Source organism: Grampus griseus, assembly GCF_964374135.1.
Source record: "Grampus griseus genome assembly, chromosome: 1".
Taxonomy (NCBI): Eukaryota; Metazoa; Chordata; class Mammalia; order Artiodactyla; family Delphinidae; genus Grampus; species Grampus griseus.
Window position 1 is genome coordinate 117,048,154 of NC_139017.1, and position 17,299 is coordinate 117,065,452.

The following is a 17,299-nucleotide window of genomic DNA, read 5'->3' on the forward strand; positions in this document are numbered from 1 at the left end:
TGCCTGTCTCTTTGGACTGTTTATGCTACACTGCTTCAAATCTTAACACTGGGCTTCTTCTTGCTAACACTAAAGTGGAAGGGGTCACTATCGTGGCTATTTGTCTTGCATTTCATTAGAAGCTATGCATTTTTGGTGCTCAGAAGTAGAAAACACTAAATTCCACCTACATTATCAGTAGGAGAGTTGAGCCAGATAAGATTTTAAAATAATTATCAGCATTTAAATTACATCCAGAGACATCAGAAACTTCCCTTCTCAAGCACACACTGCAATATAGTTGAAAGTTTAAATTTGATAATAAGGAAGAATAAAAGACAGATATTTTGAGGAAATCAGAATGTTAACATTGGAATTATAGTCAATGCTCAATTTATCCATAGTATTACACAAAAAAGCAAAATTCACAGTAATTCAAACTTTCAGCAATCAGTTTCAATATTTTCCTGCAGCCGTTCTTGATTAGAAATAGATATATGAACTAAGGTAAACTAATTTATAATTCTACTTCTCTCTCACATACTGGTTACCTTTCTAAAGAGGAAGAAAGAGTGGTGAGCAATAGTTACAAGGGAGAAGAGGAAGAAGAAGCAGGGGGAGGAAGCAGCAAAAGTAAGGAGTAGAAGAAGAAGACAGGCAGGCCTCGGGAAAGGCGGTTTACAGAATGCTGCAGAAAACCGGATGTAATGAGAAAAATGCAAATTGGTTTTTAGATCATTGAGTGAACGGTATGTATATCTCATTTCCCTTCAAGAATCCACTGTTAATGATTTTAAGGAATGCATAATTTCAACATGGTATTCTGCTTAACATGTTAAATGCTAAGTTATGGTGTTCACGATCGTAGGACCTATTTGCAGGCAAGAAGCTATGCAACCTTATTAGAGAATCAATAGCTTGTTCTGTTTTGTGCTCTCAGTAAATTTTTGCCACAGCTTCCAAAGGAGTTTAGGTCCTAAAGTTCTCTCACATTTCTATTTTAAAACAGAAATGTGTAGACTTCTTTCGGCTAAAATCCAATTTATTCAATAGCAAATTGAGCTAAATAAGAAGAAATCTAAAGATACCTTGGGGAAGCAGCCAGTGCTTTTTTGGAGCCTCAAGCCAATCAAAAGGGAGAGAACAGAAGGTGGGGTAGGTGGAATAAATGGGGCCTAGCTGCTGGCTCATCAAGTAATCATAATAGTCCAAAACATATAACAATCAGTTTGAAAAGTTACTCTGTTCATTTGACAGCTGGCAAAAGAACTCAGCAAAGATTTAGCATAAAAGACAATAAGGCTGCTTCTCAGAGGACTCACCTGTCTTTCCCAGTTTCCTTCTTAAACACTCCATCACAGTAACTCATGCGCTTCTCCGTGGTCACGTAAATCTGGGCATTGGGATAGATGTCAACAGTCTTTTTCAGCATGTTGTAAACAATGCCATTGCCGTCTTTCCTCATATTGCGGAAAGGGCCCCAAATAACATAAATAGTAGCATTTGCTTCCTTGAAAAAATAATCAGGGTTTTTCAGCAAAAGAGGAACGCTGGTATGGGATACAACTCGAATCATTGTCATGCGGCCAACATCTTCTTCATAGCCCTTGGTGGGGGCATTGTTCATTCTCCAAATGCAGGAAGACTGATCTATCTCGTTCCCCACCTTCTGGCCAACCATCTGACCTGAGTTTGACACTATGGCACAAAGGTTACAGTCCAGTTGCAAAGGCTGAAAAACAAAAAGAGAAACAGGGCGGGGGAAGAAATGTGTAAATTAGTAAGTTCCATCTATCCAAACAAGTTCCTCTGGGAAAACAGAAAATCCAGATATTGTGCATAACTGCTGAGTGTGGGAATACCTCTGAAATATATTTATACCAAACCAACAGTAGTTGTATTGCACTTTAATTTATTATTTAATTACGCCTGTCTACTAGACGGTAAACTCTGTAACAGCAAAATCAATGTCTGTCTTCTTCATTTTAACCTCACTCCCCAGAAGTCCCTGGAATACTATAGTAGCTCAATATATAGTGGTTAAGTCAGGAAATGAAAGCAATTTAATTTAGATAATTAAGATAATTCATTAATTAAGATAATTTATTAAGACCCTGAACTTAATATTAGGGAAGAAATGGACTTTTCCAATTCATCTAGAATTACTGATTTAGTTGAAAAGAGAAAAGCAATCCAGAAGAAACATATCAACATACCAACAGGTTCAATCTAGGTGGGCAAATTGAGTAGCAAAGAGACTCAGAAAAGTCACCAGGATAATTATCACACAACTGTCAATGGTAGGGACTCAAAGTAGTTATTTGACTAACTACTAACTACTATGTACCATGTTCTAGGGGTTGGGGATTCAGCTGTGAACATTTTAAACAAATATCCCTACTCCCACAGAGCTTACATTCAAGTGAGGGAAGAAAGGTAACAGACAAATCTGCACAGTATATGTTAGATGGAGGTGAGTACTAAATAGGGAAAATTAAAGCAAGGAAGGAAGTAAGGATGTATCTATGTGAATGTATGTGTGTGTGTTGGTGGAGTGACCAGAAAAGGCCTCAGGAAAAAATTATATTTGAGGAAAGACTTGAACGAAGTAAAAGGGCTGACCATGGGATTTTGCAAAAAAAAAAAAAAGGCATTTCTGCAAATACCCCAGGGTAGGAGAGGAACAATAGGGAGGGCAATGTGGCCTGGCAGAGCACTGAGAATAGCAAGTGAGTACTGGGGCAAGAGAGGTGGCAGGGGAGCCGTCACTTAGGGCCTTTTACTTAAGAGCCACTGAGGGCTCTGGGCAGGGGAATGACTGATCCAAGTCACGTTGTAACAGCTTTGGCTGCTGTGTGGAAAACTGACACAAGGAAGGCAGGGGTAGAAACTGTGAGAACAGGATGCTGCCATAATCCCAGCAAGAGAGGATGATGGCTTGGACCAGGTTGGGTAGCAGAGGTGGTGGTAAGAAGCTGGTCACATGCTGGATATTTTCTGAAGGTAGGGCTTGCTGGGTTGACCAGTAGATGGAAGGTGAGATCTGAGAGAGAGAAAGGAGTCGAGGATAACTTCAGATTTTTAGCCTAAGAAATTGGAAGCCTGGAGCTGCCTTTAACTGAGAAGGAGAAGGCTTCAGGAGAAACAGACCGGGGGAGGAAGCAGGAGCTCATTTCCAGACCTGTTAGATTTAAGGTGACTTGAACACAGACTCCTGCAGCAAATGTTATAACAAAACTACTCAAGTAGCTTTTATTTATCTTCCTGATTATTAAAGTAATATGGGCTTATTGTGGAAAACTTGAAAAATATAAAAAGAATTAAAACTCTCCATATTTCCACCACTCAACAACGGCTACAATGTTTTGTGGTATTTTCTTCCTTCTAGACATGTTGAGAAATACCATTTATACAATTTGGCCGCCTTGATTTTTCAATTAATTCCACATCATTAAACTTTCCCATGTTAGTAAATAGTCCTTAGCGATATTTTTAATGCCTGCATAATATTCCATTGTATGGATGTACCATAATGTACCTATCTGCCTCCTTCTGGGCATTAGCTATTATCTGATTTTTTTATATCACAAAAAAATTGCTTTGATGAGCATCCTTATGCTTCCCATTGTATTCTGGATGCTAACAGTTATTACATTAATTTAACTTTACTTCTTTGATTTTGTTTTCATGGTACACTGTAAAATACACTAGAATGACAAGGGTATTTATTTGAGATGTCAAATTAAGAATTTCAAAAAAGCTTTACTTATGCAGCCCACAAAGGTCCATTTGTGAAGTGTCTTAAAACTCTGCTATGAAAGGGACTATCCATCACTCCTGCTACAGTAAGATTTCTGAACTAAGGTGGGCAGCAGGTGATCCAGGCGCCAGGTTAGAATAGGTCTGCTCAAAGCGGGTGAGTATATTAGAGCACTTGGAAATGGGGTTCTCTAGGTTGGTGTCATAGTGAAAACTTCACCAGTGGGCAAATGGAGGCACAAGGGGATGCCTCTGAGAATCAGGCATTGATCTAAGCCCCTTCCTCAAGCACCTAGGAGCCCACAGTCTTTGGGGATGATAAGGAAGAACACAATGTTCTTCCTGCCAGGCGATTTGCAGCTGGGCCTGACATCCATTACACTTAGCGGAGTCCTCCAAACTCACTTAGAGTCACACAAATCAATGCCTGATTTAAATTGTGTGGGTCACATGGCACATTCCAACTTATCACCAAGATGCATATGGTACAGGGAGGTTAGGTTCCATTTATTGTTCCAAGAAGTTGCTTCACTGTATAATAAAAACATTTTGAGGATACAGGCCTCCACACATTAAAAAAAGAATCAAAAAGAAAGATATAAAGAAAAAGCCTTGGGTGTGTTCTAATCTACAACATGTAGCAATCTGCATTGGATTTCCAAGTCGTTAAAGTGAATTAGCTGGTTCTGCTGTAACAAAGCTTAATTTAACTAATAAAAATCAGTATACTGGTTTCACTTGACAATTGTGACCTCTGAGAGTGATCAATTAAGACATCACAATCTGTTTCATGACAACATATCAGGATGCTGCAGCTGTGCAGTTTACGAGGTCAGCAGCTGACTAACAACTTGAGGGCAAACACTGGGAATAACAGCTTGTCTATGTGACAAACATGTAATTGGGCAGGGTGCTACGAATGTAATGACTTTGGGGATAGGTTGTGATCTTTAAATTGCCCCTTTCTTTTATACTTTTCGCTTGGCCATATTGTCACCACGGCCAGAGTGGTAAGAAACTTCTGCATGTCATACTTCTTGTTCTCAGACCTGCCTAGCTGTCTGGTTTCCTGAATGAGGTGCCAGGAGACATGGCTGCATGGAGTGACTGCTCTATTTACCACCTGGTTGCAGGAACCATCTTTACAGCATGATAAGAGCGCAGGGCTAGATGAATGAAACAATCCTAATCATAATCAGAAGCTTCAGGTAACACAAAGAGCTTGTTAAAGCACAAGGGACTCATTTATATGTTTGAAGGCACCTTCAAACTACAGTAAGCTATGATAAAAAGAAAGCCGCACCTGGGCATGAATGGATGGTTTGACCCAAGAGCTGCTCTTATCTGGTTATCTCAGTTCCTTTTATTAGCTTTATCGCTGCATCTTGTGATCTCAACTTTCTTTGTTAAAACGTCCTGCTGTTTCTTGAGCTCGTTTATGTTATTTGATTTGAGGCCCTTGCTTGAAAATTTATTCCATATGTGTCCACTCGCTCAGTTCTGCCTCAGTAAGCAGTTTCTTTCTAGATTGAGGCCCTGGATTTTCCGAGACCTTTGGAAAGATTTATCTGGCTCCACTTTATCAAGCCTCATCTTAACTTTCAATTCTCCTTTTCAGTTGACTTGTCCCTATTTTTTGTTTTTCTTTATTAAAAACAAACTTGACCTCTTTGTCTTTTCCTCTTGCACACTCAAAACATCAAGCCAAACGCTTTGCTTGGGCTTGGGCTGTGTCTATAAACTGAGATCACCACAAATATACAGCTGACCCTGTCTAGGCAACTGTGTCACTGTTAAGAGAAAGCTCGCAAATGTCAAACGCTTTCTTTTATTTGACATCTAAGACACTGATTTTTTTTTAGTGGTAACATCATTATACAGGCATACCTTGTTTTACTGGGCTTCGTTTTATTGCGCTTCATAGATATTGCGTTTTTTACAAATTGAAGGTGTGCAGCAACCCACATTGTCATATGATGGTTAGAGTATTTTAGCAATAAAGTATTTTTTAAATTAAGGCATGTATTTGTTTAGACATAAGGCTATTGCACACTTAATAGACTATAGTATAGTGTAAACATAATTTTTACATGCCCTGGGAAACCAAAACATTCGTGTGACTTTACTGCAATATTCATTTTATTGCAGTGGTCCAGTACTGAACCTGCAATATCTCCAAGATTTGTCTTATTTGATTTGGGTATTTTCTCCCTCTGCAAAATAATACTGGCTCTATACCTGCATATCTGGAAATAACAGTCAGCTTGGGGAAAGTTAAGTATTTGGTGATATCTAGTAAACAATCAAGTAATTTTTACCTAGCACCTATTCTGTGCAAGGCTCTGTTAAGGGTAAAATAATTTTAGAATTCTAATCAGTGTGAGTTTTAACCTCAGTACACAGCCTTGAGGTAGGTGGGGAAGTTTTATGATCAGCTAGGGTCAATTCATATACTATTTTAAAGGTCTAAGGGATTGCCTTGAAAAACAGGTCCTTTCTCTGCTAAAACAAATCTTGACATTTGCCTCCTTACAAGAAAAAGGACTTGATTCCTGTCTGGGATGCAGGGAGAGGATGAGAGAGGGAAGAAGCAGTGTGAGGGAGATATATAAGTATGGTGTATTACATTTATTGATATTAACATGATTGAATACATACTATGGGCCAGTCATCCTGCCCAGCACTTTATTACATTATTCCATTCAGTTCTCATAATAAATTCTTCAAAAGTTAGTTTTTATTTCCCATTAATGAGTTGACGAAATTGAGACAAACATGATGTCCAGTGGGTACTACATGTCTTTCAGGTTAAAAAGAGAGCACATATTACCTTTCATGAAATGCACTCACAGCACTATTAAGAAGTGGGGGATATTAAAGAAATATTTACTATTAATTTGCACTATTCCTAATATACATACAGGCAAACACCGCAAATCTCACCCAGTATCATATTAAAATTATTTATATTAAATTATAAATTAATGCTCTTAACCATGCTGGCGGCCAAGAATTTCACCAAAACAGGACAAAGTTCTTAGCTGATGAAAGTCCCCTCAGGAGTGTTACAGTTTGCATGGGGGTAGAATTAACCTCTCCTTTCTGACAATGGCATTATGATGGCAGAAGAAATTATGTGGACATTTTTTTCTTAATATTTCAGTTTGAAATACGGCTGAAATTTTAGTCTAAGATAATCTAATCATGACCAATTTTATTGGCTTTAAAATGGTCCTCCACATCTTTTCACTCAATCTGCTTTTCAAACTTTTTTTCATAGCAGCAGTGAATCGTGTTTCTTTCTGAAGCATTAAATGATTACAGTCCATGTCCGAGAAAACAAAAGGCCATGGCAGATGCTGTTATAAGCTGGTCTCCGTGGCTAAAGAGAATACCTCCCCCTGTCGGAAAGACTCCTTGAGGCAAATGCACTCTAGAAGCCCCCAGTGGTTGCTTTCAAGTCCTTGGGAAGCAAAGTCTGCTGGAGATGCCAAGCCCTCCTCTAACTCTTTGAGTCGCTCCCCTCTCCATATGAAGAAGGCATGTAGGTTCTAGGACACTGGCTGCCTGGGATACTATGCTCATCCTGTAGGTCATTTTACAGGCATGCTGATTTTTATTTTTATCTTTTCCGAAGCATGAGCATGTAGCACAGAAATGGATTCTCGTTTGCATAAACGTTGAAGAACGTAAGCGCCAGAAATCCTTGCTACTATGGAGGTAAGGAGGAAGACGTGGCTCTTCTCATCTCTTTTTAAGAGTCTGTGGTATTTTAATAATTAGCCTTATTTTCCTGTGTGTAAATATTATTTAGGTGGACTCTAGGAACCAATTTACCATGACATGCCCAACTGATCCTTGCCTGGTTGAAAAAAGAAAAAATGACCAAAACTAACAGGTCATTCACTCTGATCGGCAAGTTTCACCTTTTGTTGAGTCACAGTCACTTTTCTCTTCAAACTAGGACACATATAGTTAAAGACTTCTTTCTGTTTTTCTGCTCTAAATTTACACACACACACACACACACACACACACACACACACACACACACACACACACACACACACGGTCACCCTCATCCAGCTAATGAGACAGCTCACCCCCTGGCCACTTTCTCCATCCTGCTCGCTACCAACCACTCTGGAAAATTCCCCTTCTCTCTTCTTTGGGTAAGAATCAGACAAACTGCCCTTTCCTTTTTGAATGATATATTGGGACAACTGCCAAGCACTTTACATTTTAATCAGTAAGAAGAATGAAATATTTAACCTTTACTTTTTTCTCCATGAATAAGCTTATAGACAATACAATAGATAATTAAAATCTGTGAATTAAAACTTGCAAAACAGTGTGGTTTCCCCAGCAAAGAGAAATGGCCAGGTACGAAAGGTCCCCTGTCAACTAGTTCTAGTTATTAAATCTCTGCATTTATCACTGAGGTGGCTCTACAGAAAACGAAGGTCAAGACATTAAATTATGAAACAGTCAGGATTAGAAAAGGTCACTAAAAATTCAAGTAAAATTTAACCAAACCTGCTAATTCAAGTAAGCAGACACAGCCAGGGATGAAACACAGCACTGGACAGAGATAATCTATCTCCCTACTTTAGCCCCATATTGAAAATGAATTTCTATTTGATGTCTTGAAGTCTAAAATGAAACTTGCTCATCTCAAATAAAAGCAGGAGCTTCGATAAATATTTCAGAACGAAAATCATGTTTGAATCGAACCGGCTTAAATTATTAAAAACATTGTTTTATATTTTCTAAGGGTTGCTTTCACTTCAACCATGAGAATGCAATCTAAAGTATCGGCAGTGGGGCACCCCTGGCACCTTAAATGCTTTACAGGACCATTAGCGACTCACCATTCACTAATCTACTACTTTAATGTTGAAATAAATGAGATCTTTGCTTTTCACCATGCAATTTGAATAAATTTGAACAAAGCAGGTTGAACAAAGCTCTGGAGACACACTCTTCAGTTTGCTGTCATTTATTCCTCTACTCTTCCTGAATGTCTTTAGAATTTTAGTCTTAGAGGCTTCAACATGTATAATGACGCCATTGGGGAACAGATTTTGCCTTTATTCTCCTCGATGTTCTTTTGAGGTCTTTCAAGTGAAAGGTACAAAAAAGGCATTAACAATCTGGCATTGTTTTTATTGCTTGACAAAGAAAAAAATGTATTTTAATTTTTCCTGTGTTTCAGGAATGGTTAAGCAAGCTGTTTTCATCTACACTGAGTCACTTTCAGCAGACCTCTGTGAACAAAGAATTGTAAAGACTGTTCTAGAGAGAAATCAACACAGTTCAACTAAGCCAGCCTGTATATGTACTTTTGTACCCCTCCACAGCCAGCTTCTTTCAGTTAATGCAGCTTTCAAAAGCAGTGTGTATAAATCATACACTATGAGCAACAGCACATAAAAAGATACATTTGATAACCCACAGTTTGGCTCTGACTCTGTGGATTTGGGATATGGCATTTACCTTGATTCCTACCTGGTGGCATTACATCCAATAATAGGGGGGTGCATAAAAATGTTAATGTCAAGAGATAATTCTAAAACCAGCACCATAAAACTATGTTTCTCAGTCACCGTAGATGATGTGTTCTCTTTATTTGGAACTTCCTTTAGAAAATGCCATCTGTATAATCATGAAGGCACACCAAAGGAAAGCAGTTTGCTTTCTCTGGACTGGAAGGCAAACAATGAGTCTTTTCAAACCAAAAAAGAGTTTTCACCTATAGACTGAGAAAATGGGAGTAATTCATATTTCACTATCACTATCAGATCATACCAAAATTTGACTGATTTTGAGGCCAACTTACCTCTGGATTATTTTCCTCTCCCTTCAGGAAGATGAGCTCAGGACCCAGTGCTAACATACTATCTCTTCATGGATCACATAAAGAGAGTAAGAGAGAAAGCTGATTTATGCTATGGTATTAGTATCTCACATGTCGCTCAACTAGGGACATGGTTCTTAACTAGCTGTGCATTACAATGACCAAAGGAGCTTTAAAAAAATTATAATGGCTGGACTTCACCCCAGACTATTTGAATCAGACAACTCTTGAGGATGGTGCCTGCACGTAAGTTTTTTTTTTTAAGTTTCACACATGATTACAGTGGGCATCTAGGTTTGAGAAATATTGTCCTAGAGGAAATAGCAATGGCAAATTAGACCATAATGCCTGATAAAAAAGGATGAAAAACAAAATGGTAAATTTGGATCCCTCACGCACTAGATGCCAGTGTAGTAAATCCTTCCATTACCCCTCAAACACTGCTAGATTGGTGAGCAGCAGTTAGGATTGAAATCAGTCCTATAAGTCAGAGGTTATGAAGAACAAATGGGAAAGATATTGCAGGTTTGCATGTAGTACCAAGCATGAGAACTTCATTTCCACAAAGATATTGTTAATTATATAGCATGAGAGGTGTTCTTTATGTTCTCGCCAGAATTTGCTTTGGAAGCAAGGAAAATCATGTTACCTTACAAATGCTCTTAATTGTCATGTAGAATTTCTGCCAGCATATAAGGCTAGTGATAAATTGAACATTTGTTGACATTCATTCAATACAGGTTTTTTGGTTTTTTTCATCTTGTTTTATTTTCTAGGCTGGAGGATGCTTTAGGGGGTTTATAGTTTGAGAGGAAGGGGTTGGTGAAGAGGGAGTAATTGCAAATACAAGAAAAGGAGCCACTAATGGAGTGAGAACCCAGGAAAGATAGGAATCAATAATTTAAGGAATATTACTAGGTCATAAAAAGAATGAAATATTGTCATTTGCAGCAACATCGATGGACCTAGAGATTATCATACTAAGTGAAGTAAATCAGACAAAGACAAATATTACATGATATAACTAATATGTGTAATCTAAAAAATAATACAAATGAACGTATTTACAAAACAAAAACAGACTCACAGATGTAGAAAACAAATTTATGATTACCAAAAGGGAAAAGGGTGGGGTAGGGATAAATTAGGAGTATGGCATTAACAGATACATACCACTACACATGAAATAGATAAAAAACAAAGACCTACTATATAGCACAGGGAGCTATAGTCAATATCTTGTAATAACCTATAATGGAAAAGAATCTGAAAATCCTTTTCAGAATTTTATATTTTAAATATAAATGTATTTATATTTACTTCTTTTATATTCGGATATATATATCTGAATCACTTTTCTGTATACCTGAAACTAATACATATTTTAAATCAACTATAGTTCAATGATAAATAAATAAATAAATAAAACTTAAGAGCACAGTTGGATGAATAGCCTTTGAAAAAGTAGAGACACCTCTTCCTCTGAGACAGGAAAAAAAGAATTAAGAATGAGGAGAAACATGTAACCTTACAAGACTGGAATACAACTAGGATTTACTCCAGATTCCCTTATATTTCTATAAAGCAAGTAAGGGTTAATTATTGAGAGACTTAGAGGTAAGGTTAACAGACTGCGGAAGAGACATGAACTTTTGAGAAAGAGAATATTTTGAGCAAGAATCAAAAGGATTGCCAATTATGCCACAGTTAGAATTTAGAAATTATAGACTTTTGATGAATATACTGTAAGGTTATGCATTCTTTCTCACACTGTTTAGGAGCACAGAGGCAAGGATGAAGAAAGAGTTTAGCTAGCTTGATTCAGGGCTGGAGATTGAGGCAAGTGGTGTACTGAAAATTCAAAGTTGAGAAATAACTATGGGCACTAGTAACATGAATTCCAAACTGAAAGTGGAAGGAAATGGTAGGAAAATGAGTAAATGGAAGAGATAAGGAAACAAATATGTCTTAGTGGGGTTATGTTCCTTCACTGGAGACAGGGAGAGATAAGCTTGTATTGTATATCTTAAGGGTATGCTTGTTTGGCGAATAAGGAGAAAAATGTGGCTTACAGGCTTCAGGAAGGAAGCTGTAGTATAAGTCATTCCTTCCAGTTTGGAAATGCAAAAACCAAGGAACAGAGAATATTCAAATTCATTATCATTAAAAAGTACCATGTTCTTGGATTGAAAGAACTAATATTGTTAGATGACCATACTACCCAAGGTAATCTACAGATTCAATGCTATCCCTATTAAAATACCAATGGCATTTTTCACAGAACTAGAACAAAAAATTTTACAATTTGTATGGAAACACGAAAGACCCCAAATAGCCACAAGAATCTTGAGAAAGAAGAACAGAGCTGGAGGAATCATGCCGCCTGACTTCAGAATATACCACAAAGCTACAGTCATCAAAACATCATGGTACTGGCACAAAAACAGACACACAAATCAATGGAACAGAATAAACAGCCCAGAAATAAATTCACGCACTTATGGTGAATCTATAACAAACGAGGTAAGAATATACAATGAAGAAAAGACAGTCTCTTCAATAAGTAGTGTTGGGAAAGCTGGACAGCTACATGTAAAAGAATGAAATTAGAACATTTTCTAAAACCAGATACAAAAATAAACTCAAAATAGATTAAAGACCTAAATGTAAAACAAGAAACCATAAAAATCCTAGAGGAAATCATAGGCAGAACACTCTTTGACATAAATTGTAGCAATATTTTTTTGGATCTATCTCCTAAAGCAAAGGAAATAAAAGCAAAAATTTTAAAAATGGGACCTAATTAAACTTAAAAGCTTTTGCACAGCAAAGAAAGCCATTGACAAAACAAAAAGACAACCTACTGAATGGGAAAAAAATATTTGCAAATGATATAACTGATAAGAAGTTAATATATCCAACATAATAAAAACAGTTCATACAACTCAACATGAAAAAAAAAACTGATTAAAAAATGGGCAGAAGACCTGAATAGATATATTTCCAAAGAGGAAATGCAGATGGCCAATAGGTACATAAAAGTATGTTCAACATCACTTATCATCAGGGAAATGCAAATCAAAACCACAATGAGATATCACCTTACATCTGTCAGAATGTCTATCATCAAAAGTCTACAAATAACAAATGCTGATGAGGATGTGGAGAAAAGGGAACTCTTGCACACTATTGGTGGGAATATAAATTGGTACAGCCACTATGGTAAACAGTATGGAGGTTTCTCAAAAAACTAAAACTAGAACTACCATATGACCCAGCAATTGCACTCCTGGGTATATATTTGAAAAAAACAAAAACTCTAATTCAAAAAGATACATGCACCCCAATGTTCATAGCAGCATTATTTACAATTGCCAAGGTATGGAAGCAACTTAAATGTCCATCAACAGATGAATGGATAAAGAAGCCGTGGTATATCATATATCCAATGGAATATTACTCAGCCATAAAACAGAATGAAATTTTGCCATTTGCAGCAACATGGATGGACATGGAGGGCATTATGCTAAGTGAAATAAGTCAGACAGAGAAAGACAAATACTGTATGATATCACTTACATGTGGGATCTAAAAAATATAACAAACTAGTGAATAAAACAAAAAAGAAGCAGACTCACAGATATAGGGAACAAACTAGTGGTTACCTGTGGGGAGAGGAAAGAGGGAGGGGCAACATAGGGGTAGGGGAAAAAAAGGGTTATTATGGAATTATATGAAATCATGTATGTGAAACTGTTGAAAATTGTAAAACACTGTGGAATTTAAAGAATCATTCAATAGGAGAAAGAAAGAAAGAAAAACAAACAAACAAACAAACAAACAAACCAGCATGAGAATATCTGCTTCGGTATGTTAACTTGCAAAATTCAGACCATCTTTCCATGTATGGTAACTAAAATAACTGGAAAAAATATAAAAACCATCTCTTTAAGACTATCCAAGACCTAACAAGATAGTGAGGAGTTGCCAGTCTGGGGAAGTCTGGAACTCAGGGAGGTACACCAACACTAAGGACTAGTTTTGCCCTGGAGGAATTTGTGGCTCTGGAATAATTAGCTAAGTTCTGTTTCTGGCAGCCTCCTGGGTCTAGGAGGACAGAGATCAGAATCCAGAGCCCAAAAAGGGTAAATCAACATCCACTTTGGACTATGTGGAACCCTACATAAAGGACACCCTACATCAAGTTCACAGGACAAAAATTCAAGAATTAACCAAGCTCCAAAAGCAACTGTTGCCATGGGCTCTCCTAATCTAAACCAGACAGTGTCCCCCCCACCCCACATTAGGCAAAATAATCACCATGTAGTAACCTTGTAGCATCCTAACCAATCACCTAATGCCATGCTGCCAGCAGGAATTTTCTTTGTCTTGAGGCTATAAAAGTTGGCTACTAGCCCACAAAGGGGGCCGGCTCTCCCTGGTCTATCAGGAAGTCGGCCCACTGTATTTGAAGTGCCCCTCACTAACTCTGCTCTTTGTTCTTCATAAACTCACTCTTTTCTAAAATACTTCGTGTCTGGAAATTCTTCTCCCAACCTGTGCGCAGACATGACAAGACTACGACTGCTAAGAGGTATCCTAAGAGTAAGTTTGAAATAAACCAGTCTTGCAAAAATCTATCATCTTCTTTCACGTCAATTGGTTGGCTCTGACAACCTCAATTTTGGAAATTACATGATGTAGTCCTAAACATCTAAATGACCTTAGACATCTGGACAAAGCAAAGAAACTCTTCCCTGGAGAAACATAATGGCACCCTAGGCCTCAAATTATTGCTACAAATAAAATTTCAAATATATGAAAAGACAAAACACCATTAGAGAAAACCAATAGAAACAGTCCTATAGGAGCTCCACATATGGAATTACAGGGCAGACTAAAACAGCTATGTTCACTGTGTTCAAGGAGATAAAAGCCAAGTAAGAATGTTGGCAGGGAAATGAAAACTATAAAAAGTGATGGACTGTACGTGAAAAAGAACCACTTAGGAGAGGCAAGAGACTTTTTCTTCCCTCTTTGTTTCCTGGTGCACGAGGAGAGGGAATTAAGAGCGCTGCTTAAAGGAGCTCCAGAGACGGGCACGAGCTGCGGCTATCAGCGCGGACCCCAGAGACAGGCATGAGACGCTAAGACTGCTGCTGCCACCACCAAGAAGCCTGTGTGCGAGCACAGGTCACTCTCCACACTGCCCCTCCTGGGAGGCTGTGCAGTCCGCCACTGCCAGGGTCCCGGGATCCAGAGACAACTTCCCCAGGAGAACGCACGGGGCGCCTCAGGCTGGTGCAAAGTCACGCCAGACTCTGCCACCTCAGGCTCGCCCCATATTGTGCCCCTCCCTCCCCCTGGCCTGAGTGAGCCAGAGTCCCCGAATCAGCTGCTCCTTTAACCCCGTCCTGTCTGAGCGAAGAACAGACGCCCTCCAGCGACCTACACGCAGAGGCGGGGCCAAATCCAAAGCTGAGCCCCTGGGAGCTGTGAGAAGAAAGAAGAGAAAAGGAAATCTCTCCCAGCAGCCTCAGAACCAGTGGATTAAAGCTCCACAATCAACTTGATGTACTCGGCATCTGTGGAATACATGAATAGACAACAAATCATCCCAAATTGAGGAGGTGGACTTTGAGAGCAAGATTTATAATTTTTTCCCCTTTTCCTCTTTTTGTGAGTGTGTATGTGTATACTTCTGTGTGAGATTTTGTCTGTATAGCTTTGCTTCCACCATTTGTCCTAGGGTTCTATCCATCCGTTTGTTTTTTTTTTAATTTTTTTCTTAATAATTATATTTTTATTTTAATAACTTTATTATATTTTACCTTACTTTACTTTATTTTACTTTATCTTCTTTCTTTCTTTCTTTCCCTCCTTCCTTCCTTCCTTCCTCCTTTCTTTCTTTCTTTCTTTCTCTCCCTCCCTCTCTCTCTCTCTCCCTCTATCTCTCTCTCTCTCTCTCTCTCTCCTTTCTTTCTTTCTTTCTTCTACTAATTCTTTCTTTTTACTTTTTTTCCCTTTTACTATGAGCCGTGTGGATGAAAGGCTCCTGGTGCTGCAGCCAGGAGTCAGTGCTGTGCCTCTGAGGTGGGAGAGCCAACTTCAGGACACTGGTCAACAAGAGACCTCCCAGCTCCACGTAATATCAAACGGCGAAAATCTCCCAGAGATCACCACCTCAACACCAACACCCAGCTTCACTCAACGACCAGCAAGCTACAGTGCTGGACAACCTATGCAAACAACTAGCAAGACAGGAACACAACCCCACCCATTAGCAGAGAGGCTGCCTAAAATCATAATAAGTCCACAGACACCCCAAAACACACAAACAGACGTGGACCTGCCCACCAGCCTCATCCACCAGAACACAGGCACTAGTCCCCTCCACCAGGAAGCCTACACAACCCACTAAACCAACTTTAGCCACTGGGGACAGACACCAAAAACAAGAGGAACTACGAACCTGCAGCCTGCAAAAAGGAGACCCCCAAACACAGTAAGACAAGCAAAATGAGAAGAGAGAAAAACACACAGCAGATGAAGGAGCAAGATAAAAACCCACCAGACCTAACAAATGAAAAGGAAATAGGCAGTCCACCTGAAAAAGAATTCAGAATAATGATAGTAAAGATGATCCAAAATCTTGGAAATAGAATAGAGAAAATGCAAGAAACATTTAACAAGGACCTAGAAGAACTAAAGATGAAACAAGCAACAATGAACAACACAATAAATGAAATTAAAAATACTCTAGATGGGATCAATAGCAGAATAACTGAGGCAGAAGAACAGATAAGTGACCTGGAAGATAAAATAGTGGAAATAACTACTGCAGAGTAGAATAAAGAAAAAAGAATAAAAAGAACTGTGGACAGTCTCAGAGACCTCTGGGACAACATTAAATGCACCAACATTCGAATTATAGGGGTTCCAGAAGAAGAAGAGAAAAAGAAACGGACTGAGAATATATTTGAAGAGATTATAGTTGAACACTTCCCTAATATAGGAAAGGAAATAGTTAATCAAGTCCAGGAAGCACGGAGAGTCCCATATAGAATAAATCCAAGGAGAAACACGCCAAGACACATATTAATCAAACTGTCAAAAATTAAATACAAAGAAAACATATTAAAAGCAGCAAGGGAAAAACAACAAATAACACACAAGGGAATCCCCATAAGGTTAACAGCTGATCTTTCAGCAGAAACTCTGCAAGCCAGAAGGGACTGGCAGAACATATTTAAAGTGATGAAGGACAAAAACCTACAACCAAGATTACTCTACCCAGCAAGGATCTCATTCAGATTTGATGGAGGAATTAAAAGCTCTACAGACAAGCAAAACCTGAGAGAGTTCAGCACCACCAAACCAGCTTTACAACAACTACTAAAGGCTCTTCTCCAGGCAAGAAACACAAGAGAAGAAAGGACCTACAATAACGAATGAAAAACAATTAAGAAAATGAGAATAGGAACATACATATCGATAATTACCTTAAATGTAAATGGATTAAATGCTCCAACCAAAAAATACAGACTGGCTGAATGGATACAAAAATAAGACCCATATATATGCTGTCTACAAGAGACCCACTTCAGACCTAGAGACACATACAGACTGAAAGTGAGGGGATGGAAAAAGATATTCCATACAAATGGAAACCAAAAGAAAACTGGAGTAGCAATTCTCATATCA

At 38.4% G+C, this 17,299-nt stretch overlaps 1 protein-coding gene across 1 annotated transcript in view; it reads right to left on the reverse strand.

The window, feature by feature from the left end:
* ST6GALNAC3 (ST6 N-acetylgalactosaminide alpha-2,6-sialyltransferase 3) overlaps window positions 1-17,299 on the reverse strand; it is a 411,951-nt gene that overhangs the window by 215,746 nt on the left and 178,906 nt on the right. The window contains exon 3 of the mRNA XM_082665320.1: window positions 1,302-1,711. Within this exon, the coding sequence (XP_082521446.1) occupies window positions 1,302-1,711 (410 nt within the window). The remainder of the gene's footprint in view (window positions 1-1,301; window positions 1,712-17,299) is intronic.